The 26,483-nt window shown below is 40.1% G+C and overlaps 1 protein-coding gene across 3 annotated transcripts in view; it reads left to right on the top strand.

Moving 5' to 3' along the window:
* Nucleotides 1-219: 219 nt before the first annotated feature.
* Nucleotides 220-26,483, top strand: part of LOC118943990 (nectin-1-like) — a 571,645-nt gene continuing 545,381 nt past the window's right edge. For all 3 annotated transcript variants that reach the window (XM_036961057.1, XM_036961060.1, XM_036961059.1), the window contains exon 1: nt 220-1,159. In XM_036961057.1, coding sequence (XP_036816952.1) covers nt 1,108-1,159 — 52 coding nt within the window. In that variant the 5' untranslated portion in view covers nt 220-1,107. The remainder of the gene's footprint in view (nt 1,160-26,483) is intronic.

Here is a 26,483-nt window from a genome sequence, read left to right as displayed (position 1 = left end):
CTGAGATATAGAAATAGGAAATAAGATACTGAGATATAGAAATAGGAAATAAGATACCGAGATATAGAAATAGGCCTACATATACGTGCTAATAGGTTAACTTTTTTAGTTTGGTGCTAAAGTAGTCTACTTCTGGCTGTTGCTGCCTGATGCGTTTTCATGACATTCCTAGCCCCTCCTCGTCTAACGTCACCGATTTGGATCTGTGCTCAGAGCTTGTCAGATACATTGTGCCAGTTCAGGTTGTGGCGTCTTTGTGGGAAAATCCGCATACCGGGATTGCAGGCTATTTCATGAAAAGAGCTTTGGTTATTTAATGACAAGTATTGATCGAATGAACTACCGGATAAAAGTCAGCTCTTTCTACTGAGTCAACTGAGGGAGAAAAAAAGAACTATATCTCCTGATTCCATTGCCGGGAGAAAGAGGGAACTTCGGCTATTGTTTCGTTCAAAACAAGTAAAGAAGATCGTTGCAGAACTGCCCTCTATTGGATATCATCTGCAGCTAAGGACGCAAATAATTCAGAACAACTATCCGTTGTATTTTCTGGAACTTGTCATTGAGACGTCGAGCACCTCCCGCCCCCTCGCCTCTATTCCAGAATACTAGAGGGGGGGTAGGCAGTGGCGAACTGCAGCACTGGGTGAAACACGGGATTCAAGGTAGACGGAGGATAGCCTGCTGCCTGATTTCACCACAATATAAACCTCTATTTGGACGATTTATATTCCCCCGTTCAGTCACCTAACTCCGATAAGAACGTATCGTCTCGGTTGTTCGGTTGTGCGTAAATTGCGCCGTGGATATCTTTCCAGCTCGCGGGAGATCAACTCATCAGTCTACCGTTCACCGTTTCGAGTTGCGTAGTTCAGAGCTACTGAACGTAGGGATAGATAACTAGTCAGTCAAGTCGGCTCGCATTAATTCATTAGTTTGAAAGTAGTTCCACATCGACTCCGGGTCTCAAGGTAACGGCGTATTCCCAACCAACGGACGGACTGGAATTTGCGCTCGAGTTGCATGCCTGGTCTAAATCATCTGGACTGAACATATTCCATCCACTCAGGGGAAGCTATCACAGAGGTCCGGAGAGTTGGAAGCGCCATGGCGATGTTGGCGACTGTTTGGATAGTCCTTCTGGCTGTCAATATACAAGGTAAGCACTTGAAATACATTTAACATTCTTGATTTTAACGGCATAATGTTTTCTCGATGGATAGTTGTATTCTTTTCAATGAATATTTAGCATAATGGGGTTTTAAATCAGCATGTCAACAAATACATATTATTGTTAGTAGCCTAGAAAAAAATCCGTTCACATATTTGCAATCCAAAGAATAGGTTATTTTTCCAACTAGATTTCGAATGGATCTGGTTGTTGAATAATTCCGTGTCAGTAGGCTACATGAAGTGAAGTGACGGTGATAACAGGCAGATGGCGATAGCGCTGTTAAAGGCTCCGACCGTCATAAACATGTCCATACAACATCATGACGACACGCAGTTTTTATTATCTCAGGTGATCACACAGCACGAAACCTCCCAGGTAGTTAGATAGCCTACCAAACACAACGGGAGGTTTCTTTGTGTGTTGTGTTCAATAACCGTTGGGTTATCAACATGAACCTACTTCTACTTAGACACCATCTGAATGGAATAGCAGCAGATCCTACTTAGACACCATCTGAATGGAATGGCAGCGTATCCTACTTATCTGAACGGAGTAGCTATAGCAGATCCTACTTAGACACCATCTGAATGGAATGGCAGAAAATCCTACTTAGACACCATCTGCATGGAATGGCAGCATATACTACTTATCTGAATGGAATAGCTATAGCAGATCCTACTTAGACACCATCTGAATAGAATGGCAGAAAATCCTACTTAGACACCATCTGCATGGAATGGCAGCATATCCTACTTATCTGAACAGAATAGCTATAGCAGATCCTACTTAGCACCACCTGAATGGCAACAGATCCTACTTAGACACCATCTGAATGGAATGGCAGCATAATCTACTTAGACACCCTCTGAACAGAATAGCTATAGCAGATACAACTTAGACACCAATTGAATGGAATGGCAGCATATCCTACTTATTTGAATGGAATAGCTATAGCAGATCCTACTTAGACACCATCTGAATGGAATAGCTATAGCAGATCCCACCTTGACACCATCTGAACGGAATGGCAGCCTATCCTACTTAGATACCATCTGAACAGAATAGCTGTAGCTTCCTACTTAGACACCATCTGAACTCAGTATCTATAGCAGATCCTACTTAGACACCATCTGAACTCAATATCTATAGCAGATCCTACTTAGACACCATCTGAATAGAATGGCAGCGCCATCCTACTTAGACACCATCTGAACTCAATATCTACAGCAGATCCTACTTAGACACCATCTGAACGGAATGGTAACCTATGCTACTTAGACACCATCTGAATAGCTATAGCATATCCTACTTAGACACCATCTGAGCATAATATCTATAGCAGATCCTACTTGGCTTGATGTTTCCACATCTGGTCTGAAGGATCCACCAGAAAATGTATGATTACACAGTAATTACACATAGTGAAGACATTATCATTCTCAACTCATTTTGAAGTTTTCTTTCATTATAATGCACTGGTGAGTGATTGATCATTGAAAGATGTCTAACCAATTAAGTGTCTGTTTATTTTTTTGACTGTGGGAACTTTAATTGTGAAAAAAAAGGACCATTCAATGGGTAAACCATCACGTCCTATAGACTTGTTTCTCTATGTGGATATAGAGGTCATAAACACTACGCAGTATTCTCCTATAAAGCTGCAGTGTGTTTGCGAAAGCAGAGTTTGCTGTGTCCGTAAACCCTGGATTAAAGCAAGCAATTTGATGAATTATATGGATATTAAGCCGCCAACATGCCCCGCCCCCAACCCTACAACTGTTTTCAGCATCATACCTTAGAACCTGTTCTTCCTGTCTCAAATGGCCCCTATTCCCTATGTACTGTTGTGCATAGTCCACTACTTTTGACCAGAGCCCTATGAGTCATCGTCAAAACCCAAGTGCCCTATTCCAGGGCCCTAGTCAAACGTAGTGCACTATATAGGGAATAGGGTGCAATTTGGGACGCAAACCATGGCTGATAGCGCCTCTGTCATAGTCAAACTACCGACCAGTGGAAACCACTTACTGAAAACAATACTGATCCGTTATGACCATCGCCTCATGTTCTTGGGAAGTGATGTATTTACAGGTGAGGATTTATCCTGTTGAAAAAAGGGGATTTCTGGATGGGATATGGATGGATGGGTGGATGGGTGGGGAATGGGTGGATGGGTGGGATATGGATGGGTGTGACATGGGTGGGATATGGATGGATGGATGGGTGGGATATGGATGGATGGATGGGTGGGATATGGATGGATGGATGGAGGGATGGATGGGATATGGATGGATGGATGGGATATGGATGGATGGGATATGGATGGATGGATGGGATATGGATGGATGGATGGGATATGGATGGATGGATGGGATATGGATGGATGGGATATGGATGGATGGATGGGATATGGATCGATGGGATATGGATGGATGGATGGGATATGGATGGATGGGATATGGATGGATGGATGGGATATGGATGGATGGATGGGATATGGATGGATGGATGGATGGGATATGGATGGATGGATGGGATATGGATGGATGGATGGGATATGGATGGATGGGATATGGATGGATGGATGGGTGGGATATGGATGGATGGATGGGATATGGATGGATGGATGGGATATGGATGGATGGATGGATGGGATATGGATGGATGGATGGGTGGGTGTGATATGGATGGTTGTGACATGGGTGGGATATGGATGGATGGATGGGATATGGATGGATGGATGGATGGGATATGGATGGATGGATGGGATATGGATGGATGGGATATGGATGGATGGATGGGATATGGATGGATGGATGGGATATGGATGGATGGATGGGATATGGATGGATGGATGGGATATGGATGGATGGATGGATGGATGGGATATGGATGGATGGATGGATGGATGGGATATGGATGGATGGATGGATGGGATATGGATGGATGGATGGGATATGGATGGATGGATGGGTGTGATATGGGTGGATGGATGGGATATGGATGGATGGGTGGGTGTGATATGGATGTGTGTGATATGGATGGTTGTGACATGGGTGGGATATGGATGGATGGATGGGATATGGATGGATGGATGGGATATGGATGGATGGATGGATGGGATATGGATGGATGGATGGGATATGGATGGATGGGATATGGATGGATGGATGGATGGGATATGGATGGATGGATGGGATATGGATGGATGGATGGGATATGGATGGATGGATGGGTGTGATATGGGTGGGATATGGATGGATGAATGGGATATGGATTGATGGGTGGGTGGGATATGGATGGGTGTGATATGGATGGTTGTGACATGGGTAGGATATGGATGGATGGATGGGATATGGATGGATGGATGGGTGGGATATGGATGGATGGGATATGGATGGATGGGAGGGATATGGATGGATGGGATATGGATGGATGGGAGGGATATGGATGGATGGATGAGATATGGATAGATGGGATATGGATGGATGGATGGGATATGGATGGATGGATGGGATATGGAGGGATGGATGTTTGGGATATGGATGGATTGATGGGTGGGTGGGATATATGGATGGATGGATGGATGGGTGGGGGGATGGATGTTGGATGGTTGGGGGGATGGATGGATGGGAGATGGATGGATGGATGGGGGATAGATTTTTGGGGATGGGGTATGGATGGATGGTTGGGGGATAGATGGGGATTGAAGGATGATGGGGATGGATGTGGGAGATGGATGGATGTATGGGTGGATGGATGTGGGGGATGGATCAGTTGTGGATGGATGGATGTGGGGATGGATGGATGTGGGGATGGGATGGATGGATGTTGGGGATGGATGTGGGGATGGATGGATGTGGGGATGGATGGATGGATGGATGTATGGGTGGATGGATGTGGGGGATGGATGGATGTGGGGATGGATGGATGGATGGATGGATGTATGGGTGGATGGATGTGGGGGATGGATCAATTGTGGATGGATGGATGTGGGGATGGATGGATGTGGGGATGGGATGGATGGATGTTGGGGATGGATCAATGGTGGATGGATGGATGTGGGGGGTGGATGGATGTGGGGGATGGATGTGGGGATGGATGGATGTGGGGATGGATGGATGGATGTATGTGTGGATGGATGTGGGGGATGGATCAATTGTGGATGGATGGATGTGGGGATGGATGGATGTGGGGATGGATGGATGTGAGGATGGGATGGATGGATGTTGGGGATGGATCAATGGTGGATGGATGGATGTGGGGGTGGATGGATGTGGGGGATGGATGTGGGGAAGGATGGATGTGGGGATGGATGGATGTGGGGATAGATGGATGGATGTGGGGATGGATGGATGTGGGGATGGATGGATGTGGGGACGGATGGATGGATGTGGGGATGGATGGATGTGGGGATGGATGGATGTGAGGATGGGATGGATGGATGTTGGGGATGGATCAATGGTGGATGGATGGATGTGGGGGGTGGATGGATGTGGGGGATGGATGTGGGGATGGATGGATGTGGGGATGGATGGATGGATGTGGGGATGGATGGATGTGGGGATGGATGGATGTGGGGACGGATGGATGGATGTGGGGATGGATCAATGGTGGATGCATGGATGTGGGGATGGATGGATGGATGGATGGATGGATGGATGGATGGATGTGGGGATGGATGGATGGATGGATGGATAGAAGTCAATGTAAAGCAACGAGCAGTCAGGTGTTGTGTTGTTTGACTGTGTGTGACTAGTCTTCTATGAGGCTTTCACTGCTTGTTCAGAGGTACATATTTAATGTTAAAGCTAGTATGAATAAACCTATGACATGGATTTCTGGGATCATCACACCACTGCTTTGCAAATCAATGGCATGCAAGGAGCGTGGGTCAAGTTTAAGAACATTGCAGTAACATGTTAAGGACGTGTGCATGTGTGTGTGCGTATGTGTGTGTGTGTGCATGCCTGCATTTGTCTGTGTGGGTGTAGCGTTGTGTTGGTATGAAGCTAATCCTGTTTGTGTATGTGGCTCAGAGCCCAAGACATTGATCCATTATGCAAAGGGCTTCCAGCTACAGTCAGGGGCACTGCTCTCTTCCTGCTAACTGAAACTGTAATGCCCTGTACGTTTACATTATGGATCGAAAAATTCCATTTAGCGATGGATGGTGGGTGTTTTCTGCGGGGGAAAGAACAGAGCTAAAATGGTTGACTTTAGTAGAACTATAGTACAGTGTCCTTTAGTAGAACTATGGTACAGTGTCCTTTAGTAGAACTATGATACAGTGTCCTCAGTGTCCTTCAGTAGAATTATGGTACAGTGTCCTCGGTGTCCTTTAGTAGAACTATGGTACAGTGTCCTTTAGTAGAACTATGGTACAGTGTCCTTAGTGTCCTTTAATAAAGCTATGGTACAGTGTCCTCAGTGTCCTTTAGTAGAACAATGGTACAGTGTCCTTCAGTAGAACTATGGTACAGTGTCCTCAGTGTCCTTTAGAATAACTATGGTATAATGTCCTCAGTGTCCTTTAGTAGAACTATGGTATAGTGTCCTCAGTGTCCTTTAGTAGAACTATGGTACAGTGTCCTTTAGTAGAACTATGGTGCAGTGTCCTTTAGTAGAACTATGGTACAGTGTCCTCGGTGTCCTTTAGTAGAACTATGGTACAGTGTCCTTTAGTAGAACTATGGTATACTTTCCTCAGTGTCCTTTAGTAGAACTATAGTATAGTGTCCTCAGTGTCCTTTAGTAGAACTCTGGTATAGTGTCCTTAGTGTCCTTTAGTAGAACTATGGTACAGTGTCCTCAGTGTCCTTTAGTAGATCTATGGTACAGTGTCCTCAGTGTCCTTTAGTAGAACTATGGTATAGTGTCCTCAGTGTCCTTTAGTAGAACTCTGGTATAGTGTCCTTAGTGTCCTTTAGTAGAACTATGGTACAGTGTCCTCAGTGTCCTTTAGTAGATCTATGGTACAGTGTCCTTTAGTAGAACAATGGTACTGTGTCCTTAGTGTCCTTTAGTAGAACTATGGTGCAGTGTCCTTCTTTAGAACTATGGTACAGTGTTCTCAGCGTCCTTTAGTAGAACTATGGTACAGTGTCCTCAGTGTCCTTTAGTAGAACTATGGTTTAGTGTCCTCAGTGTCCTTCATTAGAACTATGGTACAGTGTTCTCAGCGTCCTTTAGTAGAACTATGGTACAGTGCCCTTTAGTAGAACTATGGTACACATGTTGTAGTATACATGTTGTTGTAGTATTCATGTTGGTGTAGTATTCATGTTGTTGTTGTTGTAGTATTCATGTTGTTGTAGTATACATGTTGTTGTAGTATTCATGTTGTTGTAGTATTCATGTTGTTGTAGTATACATGTTGTTGTAGTATTCATGTTGTTGTAGTATACATGTTGTTGTAGTATTCATGTTGTTGTAGTATACATGTTGTTGTAGTATACATGTTGTTGTAGTATACATGTTGTTGTAGTATACATGTTGTTGTAGTATACATGTTGTTGTAGTATACATGTTGTTGTAGTATTCATGTTGTTGTAGTATTCATGTTGTTGTAGTATTCATGTTGTTGTAGTATTCATGTTGTTGTAGTATTCATATTGTTGTAGTATTCATGTTGTTGTAGTATTCATGCTGTTGTTGTTGTAGTATTCATGTTGTTGTAGTATTCATGTTGTTGTAGTATACATGTTGTTGTTGTTGTAGTATTCATGTTGTTGTAGTATTCATGTTGTTGTAGTATTCATGTTGTTGTAGTATTCATGTTGTTGTAGTATTCATGTTGTTGTAGTATTCATGTTGTTGTAGTATTCATGTTGTTGTAGTATACATGTTGTTGTAGTATACATGTTGTTGTAGTATACATGTTGTTGTAGTATACATGTTGTTGTAGTATTCATGTTGTTGTAGTATACATGTTGTTGTTGTAGTATTCATGTTGTTGTAGTATTCATGTTGTTGTAGTATTCATGTTGTTGTAGTATACATGTTGTTGTAGTATTCATGTTGTTGTAGTATTCATGTTGTTGTAGTATTCATGTTGTTGTTGTATTCATGTTGTTGTAGTATACATGTTGTTGTAGTATTCATGTTGTTGTAGTATTCATGTTGTTGTTGTATTCATGTTGTTGTAGTATTCATGTTGTTGTAGTATTCATGTTGTTGTAGTATTCATGTTGTTGTAGTATACATGTTGTTGTAGTATTCATGTTGTTGTAGTATTCATGTTGTTGTAGTATTCATGTTGTTGTAGTATTCATGTTGTTGTAGTATACATGTTGTTGTAGTATTCATGTTGTTGTAGTATACATGTTGTTGTAGTATACATGTTGTTGTTGTTGTAGTATACATGTTGTTGTAGTATTCATGTTGTTGTAGTATACATGTTGTTGTAGTATACATGTTGTTGTAGTATTCATGTTGTTGTAGTATACATGTTGTTGTAGTATACATGTTGTTGTAGTATACATGTTGTTATAGTATTCATGTTGTTGTAGTATTCATGTTGTTGTAGTATTCATGTTGTTGTAGTATACATGTTGTTGTAGTATACATGTTGTTATAGTATTCATGTTGTTGTAGTATTCATGTTGTTGTAGTATTCATGTTGTTGTAGTATACATGTTGTTGTAGTATACATGTTGTTGTAGTATTCATGTTGTTGTAGTATTCATGTTGTTGTAGTATTCATGTTGTTGTAGTATACATGTTGTTGTAGTATACATGTTGTTATAGTATTCATGTTGTTGTAGTATTCATGTTGTTGTAGTATTCATGTTGTTGTAGTATACATGTTGTTGTAGTATTCATGTTGTTGTAGTATTCATGTTGTTGTAGTATTCATGTTGTTGTAGTATACATGTTGTTATAGTATTCATGTTGTTGTAGTATTCATGTTGTTGTAGTATACATGTTGTTGTAGTATTCATGTTGTTGTAGTATTCATGTTGTTGTAGTATTCATGTTGTTGTTGTATTCATGTTGTTGTAGTATACATGTTGTTGTAGTATTCATGTTGTTGTAGTATTCATGTTGTTGTTGTATTCATGTTGTTGTAGTATTCATGTTGTTGTAGTATTCATGTTGTTGTAGTATTCATGTTGTTGTAGTATACATGTTGTTGTAGTATTCATGTTGTTGTAGTATTCATGTTGTTGTAGTATACATGTTGTTGTAGTATTCATGTTGTTGTAGTATTCATGTTGTTGTAGTATACATGTTGTTGTAGTATTCATGCTGTTGTTGTTGTAGTATACATGTTGTTGTAGTATACATGTTGTTGTAGTATACATGTTGTTGTAGTATACATGTTGTTGTAGTATACATGTTGTTGTAGTATTCATGTTGTTGTTGTTGTAGTATTCATGTTGTTGTAGTATACATGTTGTAGTATTCATGTTGTTGTTGTTGTAGTATACATGTTGTTGTTGTTGTAGTATTCATGTTGTTGTAGTATACATGTTGTTGTAGTATTCATGTTGTTGTAGTATTCATGTTGTTGTAGTATACATGTTGTTGTTGTAGTATTCATGTTGTTGTTGTAGTATACATGTTGTTGTAGTATACATGTTGTTGTAGTATACATGTTGTTGTAGTATACATGTTGTTGTAGTATACATGTTGTTGTAGTATTCATGTTGTTGTAGTATTCATGTTGTTGTAGTATTCATGTTGTTGTAGTATACATGTTGTTGTAGTATACATGTTGTTGTAGTATACATGTTGTTGTAGTATACATGTTGTTGTAGTATACATGTTGTTGTAGTAGTATACATGTTGTTGTTGGTGTAGTATTCATGTTGTTGTAGTATTCATGTTGTTGTAGTAGTATTCATGTTGTTGTAGTATTCATGTTGTTGTAGTATACATGTTGTTGTAGTATTCATGTTGTTGTAGTATTCATGTTGTTGTAGTATACATGTTGTTGTAGTATACATGTTGTTGTAGTATACATGTTGTTGTAGTATACATGTTGTTGTAGTATACATGTTGTTGTTGTAGTATACATGTTGTTGTTGTAGTATACATGTTGTTGTAGTATTCATGTTGTTGTTGTTGTAGTATTCATGTTGTTGTAGTATACATGTTGTTGTAGTATACATGTTGTTGTAGTATACATGTTGTTGTAGTATACATGTTGTTGTAGTATACATGTTGTTGTAGTATACATGTTGTTGTTGTAGTATACATGTTGTTGTTGTAGTATACATGTTGTTGTTGTAGTATACATGTTGTTGTTGTAGTATACATGTTGTTGTAGTATACATGTTGTTGTAGTATACATGTTGTTGTAGTATTCATGTTGTTGTAGTATACATGTTGTTGTAGTATTCATGTTGTTGTAGTATTCATATTGTTGTAGTATTCATGTTGTTGTAGTATTCATGCTGTTGTTGTTGTTGTAGTATACATGTTGTTGTTGTTGTAGTATACATGTTGTTGTTGTTGTAGTATACATGTTGTTGTAGTATACATGTTGTTGTTGTAGTATACATGTTGTTGTTGTAGTATTCATGTTGTAGTATTCATGTTGTTGTTGTTGTAGTATACATGTTGTTGTTGTTGTTGTAGTATACATGTTGTTGTTGTTGTAGTATACATGTTGTTGTTGTTGTTGTAGTATACATGTTGTTGTTGTTGTAGTATTCATGCTGTTGTTGTTGTTGTAGTATACATGTTGTTGTTGTTGTAGTATACATGTTGTTGTAGTATACATGTTGTTGTTGTAGTATACATGTTGTTGGTGTAGTATTCATGTTGTTGTAGTATTCATGCTGTTGTTGTTGTAGTATACATGTTGTTGTAGTATTCATGTTGTTGTTGTAGTATACATGTTGTTGTTGTAGTATTCATGTTGTTGTAGTATACATGTTGTTGTAGTATTCATGTTGTTGTAGTATTCATGTTGTTGTAGTATACATGTTGTTGTAGTATTCATGTTGGTGTAGTATTCATGTTGTTGTTGTTGTAGTATTCATGTTGTTGTAGTATACATGTTGTTGTAGTATTCATGTTGTTGTTGTATTCATGTTGTTGTAGTATACATGTTGTTGTAGTATTCATGTTGTTGTTGTTGTAGTATTCATGTTGTTGTAGTATACATGTTGTTGTAGTATTCATGTTGTTGTAGTATTCATGTTGTTGTAGTATACATGTTGTTGTAGTATACATGTTGTTGTAGTATACATGTTGTTGTAGTATACATGTTGTTGTAGTATTCATGTTGTTGTAGTATTCATGTTGTTGTAGTATACATGTTGTTGTTGTAGTATTCATGTTGTTGTTGTAGTATTCATGTTGTTGTAGTATTCATGTTGTTGTAGTATTCATGTTGTTGTAGTATACATGTTGTTGTTGTAGTATTCATGTTGTTGTTGTAGTATTCATGTTGTTGTAGTATACATGTTGTTGTAGTATTCATGTTGTTGTAGTATTCATGCTGTTGTTGTTGTTGTAGTATACATGTTGTTGTTGTTGTAGTATTCATGTTGTTGTTGTTGTAGTATTCATGTTGTTGTAGTATACATGTTGTTGTTGTAGTATTCATGTTGTTGTTGTAGTATTAATGTTGTAGTATACATGTTGTTGTTGGTGTAGTATTCATGTTGTTGTAGTAGTATTCATGTTGTTGTAGTATTCATGTTGTAGTATACATGTTGTTGTTGGTGTAGTATTCATGTTGTTGTAGTAGTATTCATGTTGTAGTATACATGTTGTTGTTGTAGTATTCATGTTGTAGTATACATGTTGTTGTTGGTGTAGTATTCATGTTGTTGTAGTATTCATGTTGTTGTAGTATACATGTTGTTGTTGTTGTAGTATACATGTTGTTGTTGTATTCATGTTGTTGTAGTAGTATTCATGCTGTTGTAGTATACATGTTGTTGTAGTATACATGTAGTTGTGTATATTTGTTTCAGAATTAGATGAAGTTTCTGATCTGAACCCCAGCCATCTTGGCAGGACAGGAAGACAGTAGGTTGTGGGATGCAGGCCCAGGGTCCTAAGATCGTACCCATGTTCATCTCTTCAGATCTCTGCCTGTGTAGGCTGGGCCTTGTGACGTGTGAGACTGACTGATTTACTACTTTGATCAAGCGGCCCTGTCTGATGTACATTGAGATGATCCCTGTGCTTGTAGAGAAGATCAGGATTAAATGGTTCTCTGGGGAGCTAGGGATTCACTCTGCCGGAGACAGCGTTTCAAGCTGCTCAGTGAAGGGGAGTGAAAAATAGAAAAAAATTCACTAAATTGCACATCAAGGGTCCTTGTTCTTTTTATTGTATGAAGGAATGTTGGAGAACGTTGGAGTTGTTTTTGCTCTAGGTCTAATTGATCTTAAATTATAGAATGTTGTAACATTATGCCATGTTGTAAGGAGAAGGTAACATACTGTACATTTAAAGTCACATTTAAAGCCAAATGCTGGAATTCTTTGGAATTACCCAAATGGCTTCTTGATGAATCACAACGAGACTCTGTTGGCAGAAGTAAAGGATCTCCAAAGAGCCTGTAAACCTTTTTTTCCCCCCTGTGGTCGCAGCTTTTTGACCTGCAAAGACCAGAATCCAGGCTTTCACCCCAGGGTTAAAGGGCTGTCCTCGTAAATGCCTGTTGTCTTTGAAGCACAAGTGATATAGAATACGTTGAGTTCGGACTTTGACTGCTCTGCCTGGCCAAACAAACACACACAAGTGGGAATGGGTCCAACACATGCAAACTACCCCCAGTCAGGCCTCATTCAGCCATTCTAATGAAAACCATGAGTGGAATATTATTGAAAGGATTGCAGGGATTACACAAAGGTATGCCATTACCTTGGAAGTCCTCTTCTAGTGGACTGTGTTCTAGGTTACTATAAGGTAGTGGTGATAGACTGTGTTCTAGGTTACTATAAGGTAGTAGTGATAGACTGTGTTCTAGGTTACTATAGGGTAGTGGTGATAGACTGTGTTCTGGGTTACTATAGGGTAGTAGTGATAGACTGTGTTCTAGGTTACTATAAGGTAGTGGTGATAGACTGTGTTCTAGGTTACTATAAGGTAGTGGTGATAGACTGTGTTCTAGGTTACTATAAGGTATTAGTGATAGACTGTGTTCTAGGTTACTATAAGGTAGTGGTGATAGACTGTGTTCTAGGTTACTATATGGTAGTAGTGATAGACTGTGTTCTAGGTTGCTATAAGGTAGTGATAGACTGTGTTCTAGGTTACTATATGGTAGTAGTGATAGACTGTGTTCTAGGTTACTATAAGGTAGTAGTGATAGACTGTGTTCTAGGTTACTATGAGGTAGTGATAGACTGTGTTCTAGGTTACTATGAGGTAGTGATAGACTGTGTTCTAGGTTACTATAAGGTAGTAGTGATAGACTGTGTTCTAGGTTACTATGAGGTATTAGTGATGGACTGTGTTCTAGGTTACTATAAGGTAGTGGTTGTAGACTGTGTTCTAGGTTACTATAAGGTAGTAGTGGTAGAATGTGTTCTAGGTTACTATAAGGTAGTAGTGATAGACTGTGTTCTAGGTTACTATAAGGTAGTGGTTGTAGACTGTGTTCTAGGTTACTATAAGGTAGTAGTGATAGACTGTGTTGGTGACTCTTATAAAGGACTGTTGCCATCTGCCAGTTGCTAATCATGCTCTCATCTTATTGAATTAAAATCAATTAGACTAACGTGGAAATTGAACCACTGGTATTAAATGCTATCCAATATTTTAACTTGCCGGTATGGAATCAATTCTCTATTTTCTGTTTTTATTCTGGATTTGCTTTTTCCTGATAATCTAGTTCATGATGAAGGTGACAGATTTGGTCCATTGACAATATAAAAAGTGATTCTATTTTATATAGCTGCCATTCTTTCCTGTGTTCAACAGTCTTAATAAAAGTTACATGGATTACAAGTTGAGGTGAGACTGACAACTGTGAGTTACAGGACAGGACAGATCTGCTTGTCTTCTTAGTCAGAAATGATCTTAGAAGTCCTGCAGCAGCTCCTTAAATAAACGGCTATAAAGATGGAGGAATGATGTTCGGAGGAGCTGATCAGATGGCCTGTGTCAAAACTGAATCTGAATACCTAATTTAGGCCCCTCCCCCAGCTGAATGTGTTGTCTGTCTGTGCAAGAGAGCACAGATAGACAAAATATGACCCCATTCCCACTCATTGGCACTGCAGGAAACGTGCAGAGTGTGCATGACTAGATTTGAATAGGGTGAAGCTTTCTTTGAGTAGTTCTTTGTTTACAGGTTTCAACAGTCTGCGGTTTGTAACATTCCACTATGTTTAAGGGCAATTTGGTTTACGAGGGAGGGAGCCTGTCTTGCCTCTAATCAGAGAATAGACTGTCTGTTAGCAACAGCTTCTACCTTACCATTGTCAGGTCGGCTGGGAGTGAGACCTAGAGTGACATTTTGACAGGAGGAGGGAGAATTTATTGCTGAGAAGTTGTGAAAACTGCATGGCAGTCTGTTCAAAATGAGATCTGACTGTCACTCCACGTTCTGCATGGCAGTCTGTTCAAAATGAGATCTGACTGTCTGTCACTCCACGTTCTGCATGGCAGTCTGTTCAAAATGAGATCTGACTGTCACTCCACGTTCTGCATGGCAGTCTGTTCAAAATGAGATCTGACTGTCACTCCACGTTCTGCATGGCAGTCTGTTCAAAATGAGATCTGATTAATTCTGAATACCGGAGAACAGATGTGAGCTTTATCAACTTAACAACCACATAGGTTATTAGAAGTTTTGAAATTAATGCATAGTATGGTCTTTTCAACACTGTTTTCCGTGAGTAAAATGGTGCCTGTTCTCCACTCCTCCCTGTCATCCACGTTGGTAGATAATTCTCTGTGAATTGCCTCTAGATCCAGGTGCTTGTTTGTGGCTTTGGCTGATCCCGAGGCCCCTGATGGTAGTTTATATATATATAATATCAATGAACTCCCTCAACTCTATTCTCTAGGTTTTCCATCCCAAATGGCAACCTACTAGCACATTTGGTCCTTAAGGGCCCTGGTCAATAGTAGTGCACTACATTATATGGCCCTGGTCAATAGTAGTGCACTACATTATATGGCCCTGGTCAATAGTAGTGCACTACAGAGGAAATAGGGTGCCATTGGGAACACAACCTAGATGTCAGTCTCTTTCTCTGTGGCAGGTTAAGGAGATTTCCCAGTTTCAAATCCTTATTTTAGTTGGATTAAAGATTTGGGAAATGTACTCTGGGTCTGAATGATGGATGAGCATCACACACTGCTGAATACTGTTATTCATTTTGTCTGGCTCTAGACATTCCACTAATAACTTGGCACCATACAACTTTAACATAATTCTCTTAATGTCTGTCTGTCTGTCTGTCTGTCTGTCTTTCTTGCATTGACGGCTCATTTAGAGTCAAGAGGGAGCAACCTGGATGTATTTGTTCCGTCCTTTCTGAGAGTATCTGCTGTTACACAGTAACCTAATAGTCTATAGTGATTCCATATGAAACATTATTTGGGGGATTTTCACAACTTAATCCATCGAATGGTCCTTTGGAGGAAGGTTTGTTGACGTGTATTTTCCATTTGTATCTAAAAGCTAGTTGAGAAAGTAATTGATAAAATGTTAGCCCAAACCAAGCCTCTTAATTATCCAGAATGTTTGGTGTCATATGAAGCTTTTCCTCTCTGTAATTGTTTTCAATAAAAACATGTTTACACAGGTATTCATTTTTGTTGATGTTTCAATATATTGTCGAACATAATATACTCTAGGGACACGTGTGTGTGTGTGTGTGTGTGTGTGTGTGTGTGTGTGTGTGTGTGTGTGTGTGTGTGTGTGTGTGTGTGTGTGTGTGTGTGTGTGTGTGTGTGTGTGTGTGTGTGTGTGTGCGTGTATATATATATGTGTATATACGTGTATATATATATACATACATACATACACACACACAGACACGTGCATACATTTAAACATATATACATTTAGACATATATACATTTAGACATATATACATTTAGACATATATACATTTAGACATATATACATTTAGACATATATACATTTAGACATATATACATTTAGACATATATACATTTAGACATATATACATTTAAACATATATACATTTAGACATATATACATTTAGACATATATACATTTAGACATATATACATTTAAATATATATACATTTAAACATATATACATTTAGACATATATACATTTAAACATATATACAGTACCAGTCTTAACTACTCATTCCTGTTTTTTTTGTATTTTTTTTGTAATTTTCGACATTGTAGAATAATAATGAATACATCAAACACTATGAAATATCACATATGGAATCATGTAGGAAGCAAAAAAGTGTTAAACCCTCCCTTAACCCGGACGACGCCATTGTCTCCTGGTTGCGGCCTGCCGCGACAGAGCATGGACTCTGACCCAGAATCTCTAGTGGCACAGCTAGACCACTGCGCCACTCGGGAGGCCCTAACTTTAAAAGTTCTTGACATCTTCTGATTGACAGGCCTTCATGTCTTAAAATAATGATGGAATGTCGTTTCTCTTTGCTTATTTGAGGTGTTCTTGCCATAAATCAACTCAAAATCAAATCAAATGTATTTGTCACAGACACATGGTTAGCAGATGTTAATGCGAGTGTAGCGAAATGCTTGTGCTTCTAGTTCCGACAATACAGTAATAACCAACAAGTAATCTAACCTAACTATTCCAAAACCTACTACCTCATACACACAAGTGTAAAAGGATAAAGAATATGTACATAAAGATATATGAATGAGTGATGGTACAGAACGGCATAGGCAAGATGGAGTAGATGGTATTGAGTACAGTATATACATATGAGATGGACTAATATGGAGTTGGTATTTTACCAAATAAGGCTGTCTTCTGTATACCACCTCTACCTTGTCACAACACAACTGATTGGCTCAATTGCATTCAGAAGGAAAGAAATTCCATAAATTAACTTTTAACAAGGCACCTGTTAATTGAAATTATTTCCAGGTGACTACCTCATGAAGCTGGTTGAGAGAATACCAAGAGTGTGCACAGCTGTCATCAAGGCAAAGGGTGGCTACTTTGAAGAATCTCAAATATAAAATATATTTAGATTTGTTTAACACTATTTTGGTTACTACATGATTCCATGTGTGTTATTCCATAGTTTTAATGTCTTCACTATTATTCTACAATGTAGAAAATAGTGCAAATAAATGAAAACCATTGAATGAGTAGGTGTGTCCAAACCTTTGACTGGTACTGTAGGCATATATCTTTAGTTGAACATAATGTGCTCAACGGAAAGTTCCAGAGTGGATTTCTGAGTTACTAAAGGAGGCCTGAGTAAAGCCACAATGGCGTAAATATGCCAACTGTGATACATTCATTTCTCAATTCTGCTTTTAGATACAAATGTCAAATATAGGTCAACAATCCTTCCTCCAAAGGACAAATCTATGGATAAAATTTCGTGAAAATCCCCCAGAAATCCTTGTTGGTTTTTGTTCTGGTTTCGTATGGAATCACTCTTTTGTCAAAAGTACATGTGCAGTAGTTAATGATGTGTTTTCCTGAATGATAACCCAATGAGTACAAACAAACATTTAACCCTGGTAAGAAACAGACGCGCAATCAAAATCATAATTTTAAAATACTTCCATTTACATAAAAAATAAAAACAAAGACCAAATGCTGTGATTTTAAGTGCACATCAATCAAGGTAAAATATGACCTTTTGGTAATGCGTCTGACAGGTCTGATCTCTCCTGCAGTGTGTCATTATCCAAATGGAAGGGTAGCCCACTAAGGGCTCGCTGTCTGTTTCACAAATGGGAAATTATATTACAAAAACATTTGATTTGGTCTGTTTGGGCTGTGTCCCAAATGGCACTTGTTCAGGGTTTATGAGGAAGAGAGGATGTGTTTATGAGGAAGAGAGGAGGTGTTTATGAGGAGGAGAGGAGGTGTTTATGAGGAAGAGAGGATGTGTTTATGAGGAAGAGAGGATGTGTTTATGAGGAAGAGAGGATGTGTTTATGAGGAAGAGACGATGTGTTTATGAGGAAGAGAGGAGGTGTTTATGAGGAAGAGAGGAGGTGTTTATGAGGAAGAGAGGAGGTGTTTATTTCCTGTAACACTCTTCCTCCTTTCTCCTCCCTCTCCCTCTCTCCCCCTCTCTCTCCTCCTCTCCCCCTCTCTCTCCCCTCTTTCTCTCTCTCCCCTCTATCCCCCTCTTTCTCTCTCTCCGTCTCTCAAACTGTGATTGGTTAGCTGCTGTATACAAAAGAGGGTTTGTTACATCAAATGTTTCCTCTCTTAATGAGTGATGGTGTTCTGCTTATTTAATATTCTGCACTGATATCTCTCCAGGACACTGGGCTTCAAAGAGGAAAAGAGAGGAGGGGAGGGGAGGGGAGAGAACAGGACAGGACGGGAGAGGAGAGGACGAGAGGAGAGGACGGGAGAGAGGAGAGGAGAGGAGAAGAGGAGGGAAGGGGAGGGGAGAGGAGGAGGGGAGGAGGAGAGAGGAGAGGAGGAGGAGGAGGGAGAGGAGGGGAGGAGAGGAGAGGGGAGAGGAGGAGAGGAGAGGTGGGGAGCGGAGGAGGAGAGAGGAGGAGAGGAGGGGAGGAGAGGAGAGGTGGAGGGGAGGGGAGGGTTAACTGCTTAGAAAACACAGGTTGATATATTCTCCCTGACAGTGAGGGCTAAGCTCCCCAACATTCCCCCCGAGATCTGCTCTGTCTGCTTGCTCAAAGCAAAGGTCCTCAGTGACCAGACAGACAGACAGACAGACAGACAGACAGACAGACAGACAGACAGACAGACAGACAGACGGACAGACAGATAGCTGTTACATGTAGACATGTTTAGGAAACAATCTAATCGGCCAATCTTCTAATCATTCAATCTAATTTAAATGCATGAAGCAGGATGGATTAGACAGAGCAGGTGTATTTGGTAGGAACTACAGGACAGATTAGACAGAGTGGACTTCTTTCATATGAACTGAGCAGGTTTCATGCACTGCCTCTCTTCCGTCATTCTTTCTATTCCTTCTCTACTTCTCTTCCCCCTCTCCTTCTCTACCTCTATTCCCCCTCTCTTTCTTTAAGCTGAGATGGATGGATGGCCCTGTGGACTAGAGAGCAGACAGACCAATTGACAACCTTTTTAGCTAGAGATCAGAAGATAAACACAGAGATGTCCTAGAATGTGCCCAGCAGGGTCTAATGTAGTCTGATATCGATCCAACTGTTTCTGACTGAGTCTCTCTTTAAAGCTGTCAGCCCTCTGACCGTTCTCAGAAAACAGCCAATGTAAACACCCCCACCTGTCAGGTCCCCCACTTGTCAGCTCCCCCACCTGTCTGGTCCCCCACCTGTCAGCTCCCCCACCTGTCAGGTCCCCCACCTGTAAGCTCCCCCACCTGTCAGGTCCCCCACCTGTCAGCTCCCCCACCTGTCAGGTCCCCCACCTGTAAGCTCCCCCACCTGTAAGCTCCCCCACCTGTCAGGTCCCCCACCTGTCAGCTCCCCCACCTGTCAGGTCCCCCACCTGTAAGCTCCCCCACCTGTCAGGTCCCCCACCTGTCAGGTCCCCCACCTGTCAGCTCCCCCACCTGTAAGCTCCCCCGCCTGTAAACTCCCCCGCCTGTAAACTCCCCCGCCTGTAAGCTCCCCCGCCTGTTAAGATCCCGCGCCTGTAAGCTCCCCTACCTGTAAGGTCTCCCACCTGTCAGCTCCCCCACCTGTAAGGTCTCTCACCTGTAAGGTCTCCCACCTGTAAGCTCCCCCACCTGTAAGGTCTCCCACCTGTAAGCTCCCCCACCTGTAAGGTCTCCCACCTGTAAGCTCCCCCACCTGTAAGGTCTCCCACCTGTAAGCTCCCCCACCTGTAAGGTCTCCCATCTGTAAGGTTTCCCACCTGTAAGGTCTCTCACCTGTAAGCTCCCCCACCTGTAAGCTCCCCCACCTGTAAGGTCTCCCACCTGTAAGGTCTCCCACCTGAAGGTCTCCTGCTTCGCTTCCCCTGTCAATTGATATGTTTGTTTGTGAGGACAGAGAGAGAGAGAGAGAGGCGTTGACCAGTGACGTCAAGCTCCCTTATTAACCACAAAGATGGTCACACTGATAAAGGATACTTTATCTGCTTCTACCTGCTTCTACCTGCTTCTATCTGCGTCTACCTGCTTCTACCTGCTTCTACCTGCTTCTAGCTGCTTCTACCTGCTTCTAGCTGCATCTACCTGCTTCTAGCTGCTTCGATCAATTACACAACCTATTGGGTGTGTGTCACACTCAACAGCACAATCATGCTCTGTGTCTCCAGCTTCCTGAGGAGGAAAGGGTTGTTTATTTATATATTAAACGACCACACAAACACTAGCACACGTACGTTATAATATTGTTGTATGGTGGTAATATACATTTAGTTTTGTAGATATGTAGTGGTGTAGTAATGTTGTTTTTTAGTTTATGTGATGTAAGCTTATTTTTGTCAGTAAACAGTCTCCATATACACTTCCATAAAATGTTGTGTCTGGTACCGGGGCACCAGACCTGTCAGTGTCCTAGAGCAAATCAGGGCTCATAATAGGCTGTAGGCTAAACCGTTCGGACGCTACACAAAGTTTTGTGAAAAGATCGATTTTCAGGATGTCTCATGGTCTGACAAACACAGCTCTAACTCTGTCACCTTCTACTGCAGATGTGGAAGTGATCCACAGGTAGATGTGGAAGTGATCCACAGGTAGATGTGGAAGTGATCCACAGGTAGATGTGGAAGTGATCCACAGCCAGATGTGGAAGTGATCCACAGCCAGATGTGGAAGTGATCCACAGGTAGATGTGGAAGTGATCCACAGGTAGATGTGGAAGTGATCCACAGGTAGATGTGGAAGTGATCCACAGCCAGATGTGGAAGTGATCCACAGGTAGATGTGGAAGTGATCCACAGGTAGATGTGGAAGTGATCCACAGGTAGATGTGGAAGTGATCCACAGGTAGATGTGGAAGTGATCCACAGGTAGATGTGGAAGTGATCCACAGGTAGATGTGGAAGTGATCCACAGCCAGATGTGGAAGTGATCCACAGGTAGATGTGGAAGTGATCCACAGGTAGATGTGGAAGTGATCCACAGGTAGATGTGGAAGTGATCCACAGGTAGATGTGGAAGTGATCCACAGGTAGATGTGGAAGTGATCCACAGGCGGGTGTGGAAGTGATCCACAGGTAGATGTGGAAGTGATCCACAGGTAGATGTGGAAGTGATCCACAGGCGGATGTGGAAGTGATCCACAGGCGGATGTGGAAGTGATCCACAGGTAGATGTGGAAGTGATCCACAGGCGGATGTGGAAGTGATCCACAGGCGGGTGTGGAAGTGATCCACAGGTGGGTGTGGTTGATTGAGACGCATCCAATGATAAACTGATCTCTCCAAAACAGTATTCATATCCCCAAATAATCACATTGAAGTGGACATACTCAGTATTCATATCTGAAATAAATACACTATAATACATGTTAATAGAAAGTTAGCAAAAATAGATAAGGAAAATACCTGTCTATTTGTGGAAAAATCACCCTGATTAACTCTTTAGTCTACATATTTGCTTATGGTGACGTGTTTTTTAAAATTATTTTAGAGAAAAATATTTAATTTAGAAAGACAATCTAGACTAAATTAAATGGGCATATTTATATTATTAATATGAATTCGGAGGGCAGAAATGATGAAATATTAAAGCATTAGACCTCTCACTGAAAGCTTCAGTCATACAGAGGTTATACTTAAATCCAAACGGGTTCTCAAGTAGATTAGTAAGGATGTCTCACCCCATGTTCAAGAATGGCCCTTTTCCCTTTATTCAGTTTACAATCCCTCACTTTCGGTTATTTGAAAATGAAATCTCCAAAATTGTCACCATCGTTATAAGGAGTGGACCAAGATGCAGGTATGTTTCAATCCCTTTATTTGAAAGAGAAACTTAAAGATCAAAATCAATAAAGAGCACAAAATAAACGTGACGCTAATTCAGGCAACTAAACATAGTCAAGATCCCACAAAGCACAATGGGGAAATGGCTGCCTAAATATGATCCCCAATCAGAGACAACGATAAACAGCTGCCCCTGAATGGGTACCATACCAGGCCAACAAAGACATATATAATTCACCTAGATAAACCATCCTTAATCACACCCCGACCTAACCAACATAGAGAATAAACAGCTCTCAATGGTCAGGGCGAGACAAAAATATTGCTATTTTTAAAACAAGGCAAAGAAAGTTGGTTGCAATTTCAGTTTTATCCACCAGCAAAGACAGAACAAATAGTACAATAAATATTATGGTGAAACTCAAATATAATAATTGATTAAAAAAATATATATATTTAAAAGGTAGGATCTTTGTAAATGAATAATAAATAGGACTGGTGGAGTTATGTCACACATGCAGCTAACAAAAATATATGGAAATGTCTGCTCTACCCAAAATTAAAACCAACTAATTGCAGCATTACCGCAAAAATGGAGTAGAAGGGGGTAAAAGTCAGGAACTTGTCTGTCGGTATTAAAGACCAAAATTGGTTAAAGAAAATGTTGATTAATAAAAAAGTATACCAGTTTAATTTAAGGACAAAAACATTAACAACTGTGCCATATACAGTACCAGTCAACAGTTTTACAACACCAACTCATTCCAGGGTTTTTCTTTATTTTTATTATTGTCTACATTGTAGAATAATAGTGAAGACATCAAAACTATGAAATAACACAGATGGAATCATGTCGTAACCAAAATAGTGTTAAACAAATAAAAATATATTTATATTTGAGATTCTTCAAAGGAGCCACCCTTTGCCTTGGTGACAGCTTTGTACACTCTTGGCATTTTCTCAACCAGCTTCATGAGGTAGTCACCTGGAAAGCATTTAAATTAACTGCTGTGCCTTGTCTATGTTTATTTGTGGAATTTCTGTCCTTCTTAATGCGTTTGAGCCAATCAATTGTGTTGTGACAAGGTAGAGGTGGTATACAGAAGACAGCCCTATTTGGTAAAAGAAGTCCAAAGAACAGCTCAAATAAGCAAAGAGAAATCACATTCCATCATTACTTTAAGACATGAATGTCAGTCAATCAGTCAAATTTCAAGAACTTTGAAAGTTTCTTCAAGTGCAGTCCCAAAAACCATCAAGCACTATGATGAAACTGGCTCTCATGAGGACCGCCACTGGAAAGGAAGAACCAGAGTTACCTGTTCTGCAAAGAATATGTTCATTAGAGTTACCTGTTCTGCAAAGAATATGTTCATTAGAGTTAACTGCACCTCAGATTGCAGTTCAAATAAATGCTTCACAGAGTTCAAGTAATATATATATATATATATAAATATCATTGAAGTTGGAAGTTTACATACACCTTAGCCAAATACATTTAAACTCAGTTTTTCACAATTCCTGACATTTAATCCTCGTCAAAATTCCCTGTCTCAGGTCATTTAGGATCACCACTTTATTTTTAGAATGTGAAATGTCAGAATAATAGTAGAGAGAATGATTTATTTCAGCTTTTATTTATTTCATCATATTCCCAGTGGGTCAGAAATTTACATACAGTCAATTAGTATTTGGTAGCATTGCCTTTAAATTGTTTAACTTGGGTCTAACATTTCGGGTATAGCCTTCAGCAAGCCTCCCACAATACGTTGGGTGAATTTTGTCCCATTCCTCCTGACAGAGCTGGTGTAACTGAGTCAGGTTTGTAGGCCTCCTTGCTCACACACACTTTTTCATTTCCTCCCACAAATGTTCTATAGGATTGAGGTTGGGGCTTTGTAATGGCAACTCCAATACCTTGCCTTTGTTGTCCTTAATTAATTAATAACCTCTTGGTGCTAGGGGGCAGTATTTTCATTTTTTTTTTTAAACGTTCCCGTTTTAAACGGGATATTTTGTCAGGAAAATATGCTAGAATATGCGTATAATTGACAGTTTTCAATAGAAAACACTCCAACGTTTCCAAAACTGTAAAGATATTGTCTGTGAGTATAACAGAACTGATGTTGCAAGCGAAAGCCTGAGAAAAATCCAATCCGGAAGTGCCCCAGGTTTTGAAAGCGCTGCGTTCCAATGACTCCCTATATGGCTGTGAATGTACCATCAACGAGCTTACACTTTCTACGTATTCCCCAAGGTGTCTACAGCATTGTGACGTAGTTTTACGCATTTCTGTTGAAGAATAGCCGTAGGCGAGCACATTGCGTAAGTGGTCACATGGTGACTCCGAGAGAGATTCTCGCGTAAAGTACAGAGGTAGCCATTACTCCAATCGGTCCTAGAGAAAAAATAATTGTCCCGACGGATATATTATTGAATAGATATTAGAAAAACACCTTGAGGATGGATTCTAAACAACGTTTGCCATGTTTCTGTCGATATTATGAAGCTAATTTGGAATATTTTTCGGCGTTGTGGTGACTGCAATTTCCGGGCAATTTCTCAGCCAAACGTGAAGAACAAACAGAGCTGTTTCGCCTAAAAAAATAATATTTTTGGAAAAAAGGAACATTTGCTGTCTAACTGGGAGTCTCGTGAGTGAAAACATCCAAAGCTCATCAAAGGTAAACGATTTAATTTGATTGCTTTTCTGATTTCCGTGACAAGGTTGCCTGCTGCTAGCAAGGCATAATGCTATGCTAGGCTATGATAAACTTACACCAATGCTTGTCTAGCGTTGGCTGTAAAGCATATTTTGAAAATCTGAGATGACAGGGTGATTAACAAAAGGCTAAGCTGTGTCTCAATATATTTCATTTGTGATTTTCATGAATAGGAAGATTTTCTAGGAAGATTTATGTCTGCTGCGTTATGCTAATTAGTTAGTTAGCAAAGGACCCCAACAACATGATGCTGCCACCCCCATGCTTCACGGTTGGGATGTTGTTCTTCGGCTTGCAAGCCTCCCCCTTTTTCCTCCAAACATAACGATGGTCATTATGGCCAAACAGTTCTATTTTTATTTCATCAGACCAGAGGACATTTATCCAAAAAGTACAATCTTTGTCCCCATGTGCAGTTGCAAACCATAGTCTGGCTTTTTTAATGGTGGTTTTGGAGCAGTGGCTTCTTCCTTCCTGAGTGTCCTTTCAGGTTATTTCGATATTGGACTCGTTTCACTGTGGATATACAGTACATCCACAGGTACACCTCCAATCGACTCAAATTATGTCAATGAGCCTATCAGAAGCTTCTAAAGCCATGACATCATTTTCTGGAATTTTCCAAGCTGTTTAAAGGTACAGTCAACTTAGTGTATGTAAACTTCTGACCCACTGGAATTGTGATACAGTGAATTGTAAGTGAAATAATCTGTCTGTAAACAATTGTTGGAAAAATGACTTGTGTCATGCACAAAGTAGATGTCTTAACCGACTTCTTTGTTTACAAGAAATTTGTAGAGTTGTTGAGAAACTAGTTTTAATGACTCCAACCTAAGTGTATGTAAACTTCCGACTTCAACTGTATATATATCGGGTATACAACCATCCCAGCTCTGCAGATTTTGTTGTGACGAGACAGCCTCATTAGATCATTTATTTTGGCACTGTCCATATGTAGATTGTTTTTGGTCACAGTTTAAGGAATGGCTGAAGACTTGCGGACCTTTGCCTGGAGCTAACTCTGCAGATAGCATGACTGAGCTAAATCGATCAATACAATTATAATACTTTTAGCAAAATGTCTTTAGTTTATCATCTGTAGAAACTTTGAGAATAGAAACGCCTCACCTTGGCGAGAGAGAGAATATTTCAGAACCCTTCTCATCCTCCTGTAATCAGGAGCCAGCTACATCTCATAGTAAATATTTGCTTCAGTCTTAGTTCCCTTGCTCTTGCTTTGAGCATCAGTAGGATTATGAGCTGGGATCCTATCAATAAATAAAATCAATAAAACACGTGACATTGTGAGGGTTCGCAAGGAGAGTGCTGCATTGTAAACCAGGTGGTTTGAGCCCTGAATGCTGATTGGCTATGACAAAACATAATTGTTGTTTTTAATTTTCATTGTTTTTACCCCAGAAGGTGATTATGCAAAATTATTATACATTACAATTAAGCAATAAGGGCCAAGTGGGTGTGGTATATGGACAGTATACCACGGCTAGGGGGTGTTCTTAGCCCTGGTATATTGGCCATATACCAACTAAAACACTAAACAAAGGTGCCCTATTATAAACTTGTTGCTAACATAACTAGAACAGTACAAAGTAAGGT

This window comes from Oncorhynchus mykiss, chromosome 24 (assembly GCF_013265735.2).
Source record: "Oncorhynchus mykiss isolate Arlee chromosome 24, USDA_OmykA_1.1, whole genome shotgun sequence".
In the NCBI taxonomy this organism is placed as follows: domain Eukaryota; kingdom Metazoa; phylum Chordata; class Actinopteri; order Salmoniformes; family Salmonidae; genus Oncorhynchus; species Oncorhynchus mykiss.
The sequence above is the reverse complement of the archived record's forward strand: the minus strand, read 5'-3'. Positions and strand labels throughout refer to the sequence as shown.